General features: G+C 43.5%; 1 protein-coding gene across 1 annotated transcript; it reads left to right on the top strand.

Annotated features, from left to right (window-relative positions):
• Window positions 1–319: 319 nt before the first annotated feature.
• On the top strand, window positions 320–1,276 carry LOC116629714 (olfactory receptor-like protein DTMT). The gene has a single exon (XM_032399952.1). It carries the CDS (start codon window positions 320–322, stop codon window positions 1,274–1,276), a length of 957 nt encoding a protein of 318 aa, XP_032255843.1.
• The last annotated feature ends 111 nt before the right edge of the window (window positions 1,277–1,387 follow it).

The following is a 1,387-nucleotide window of genomic DNA, read 5'->3' as shown; positions in this document are numbered from 1 at the left end:
CTGGGTGGGCAGACAAATAGATGGGCTTTTCTTTGGAGTAGGAGTGCTGGGTGCAGTGCAGTGAGAAGGATGCAGCTGCTGATGGGTATGTGGTGGTAGAGCCCCACTTGGTTTTGCACACTCCTTGCTCCAGATAAAGCTGGTGGAGAGGCAGCTCAGGAGTGTATATATATATATATATATATATATATATATATATATACACATATATATATATTTACACATATATGATATATGTACATATATATACACACATACATATATATTCACACTTTCATACAGATTATTCTTAATTTTAAAAAGGTAGAACAAAAACAACATGAAAATGGGAAACCAAACTGTCATCTCAGAATTCATCCTCCTGGGCCTGCCCATGGATTCAGATCAGCAAAACCTGTTCTGTGCCCTGTTCCTGGCCATGTATGTCACCACCATCCTGGGGAACCTTCTCATCATTGTCCTCATTCGCCTGGACTCCCACCTCCACACGCCCATGTATTTGTTTCTCAGCAATTTATCCTTCTCTGACCTCTGCTTCTGCTCTGTCACAATGCCCAAATTGCTGCAGAACATGCAGAGCCAAGTCCCATCCATCCCCTATGCTGGCTGCCTGACCCAGATGTACTTCTTCCTGTTTTTTGGAGACCTAGAGAGCTTCCTCCTGGTGGCCATGGCCTATGACCGCTATGTGGCCACCTGCTTCCCTTTGCACTACACCGCCATCATGAGCCCCATGCTTTGTCTCTCCCTGGTGGTGTTGTCCTGGATCCTGACCACTTTTATCTCTTTATTGCACACCTTGCTCATGGCTCGGCTGTCTTTCTGTGCTGATAATGTGATCCCTCACTTTTTCTGCAACATACCAGCTCTGCTAAAGTTGGCCTGCTCTGACATTCAGATAAATGAAATGGTGATCTTTATTTTGGGAGGGCTAATCATAATTGTTCCATTCCTGTTGATCTTTTCATCCTATGCACGAATTGTGTCCTCCATCCTCAAGGTCCCTTCTGCCAGGGGCATCTGCAAGGCCTTCTCCACCTGTGGCTCCCACCTCTCTGTGGTATCGCTGTTCTATGGGACAATTATTGGTCTCTACTTGTGCCCATCAGCTAATAATTCTACTGTTAAGGAGACTGTCATGGCTGTGAGGTACACTGTGATTACCCCCATGCTGAATCCCTTTATTTACAGCCTGAGGAATCAGGACATAAAGGGAGCCTTGGGAAGAATCTTTTCAAAGTGGACAGTTCAGCTTTCTTTGGGACAGGGACTCTAAAGATTAAAGTATGTTTTCAAACAGTAGATGTAATATTGACAATGAGTAGTATTCTTTTTTTTTTTTAGAGCTCCAATTCATTACTTTTAATGCCTGGAATTTTTTTTTTTT

This window comes from Phoca vitulina, unplaced genomic scaffold, assembly GCF_004348235.1.
Source record: "Phoca vitulina isolate PV1807 unplaced genomic scaffold, GSC_HSeal_1.0 scaffold2423, whole genome shotgun sequence".
NCBI lineage: Eukaryota > Metazoa > Chordata > Mammalia > Carnivora > Phocidae > Phoca > Phoca vitulina.
The sequence above is the reverse complement of the archived record's forward strand: the minus strand, read 5'-3'. Positions and strand labels throughout refer to the sequence as shown.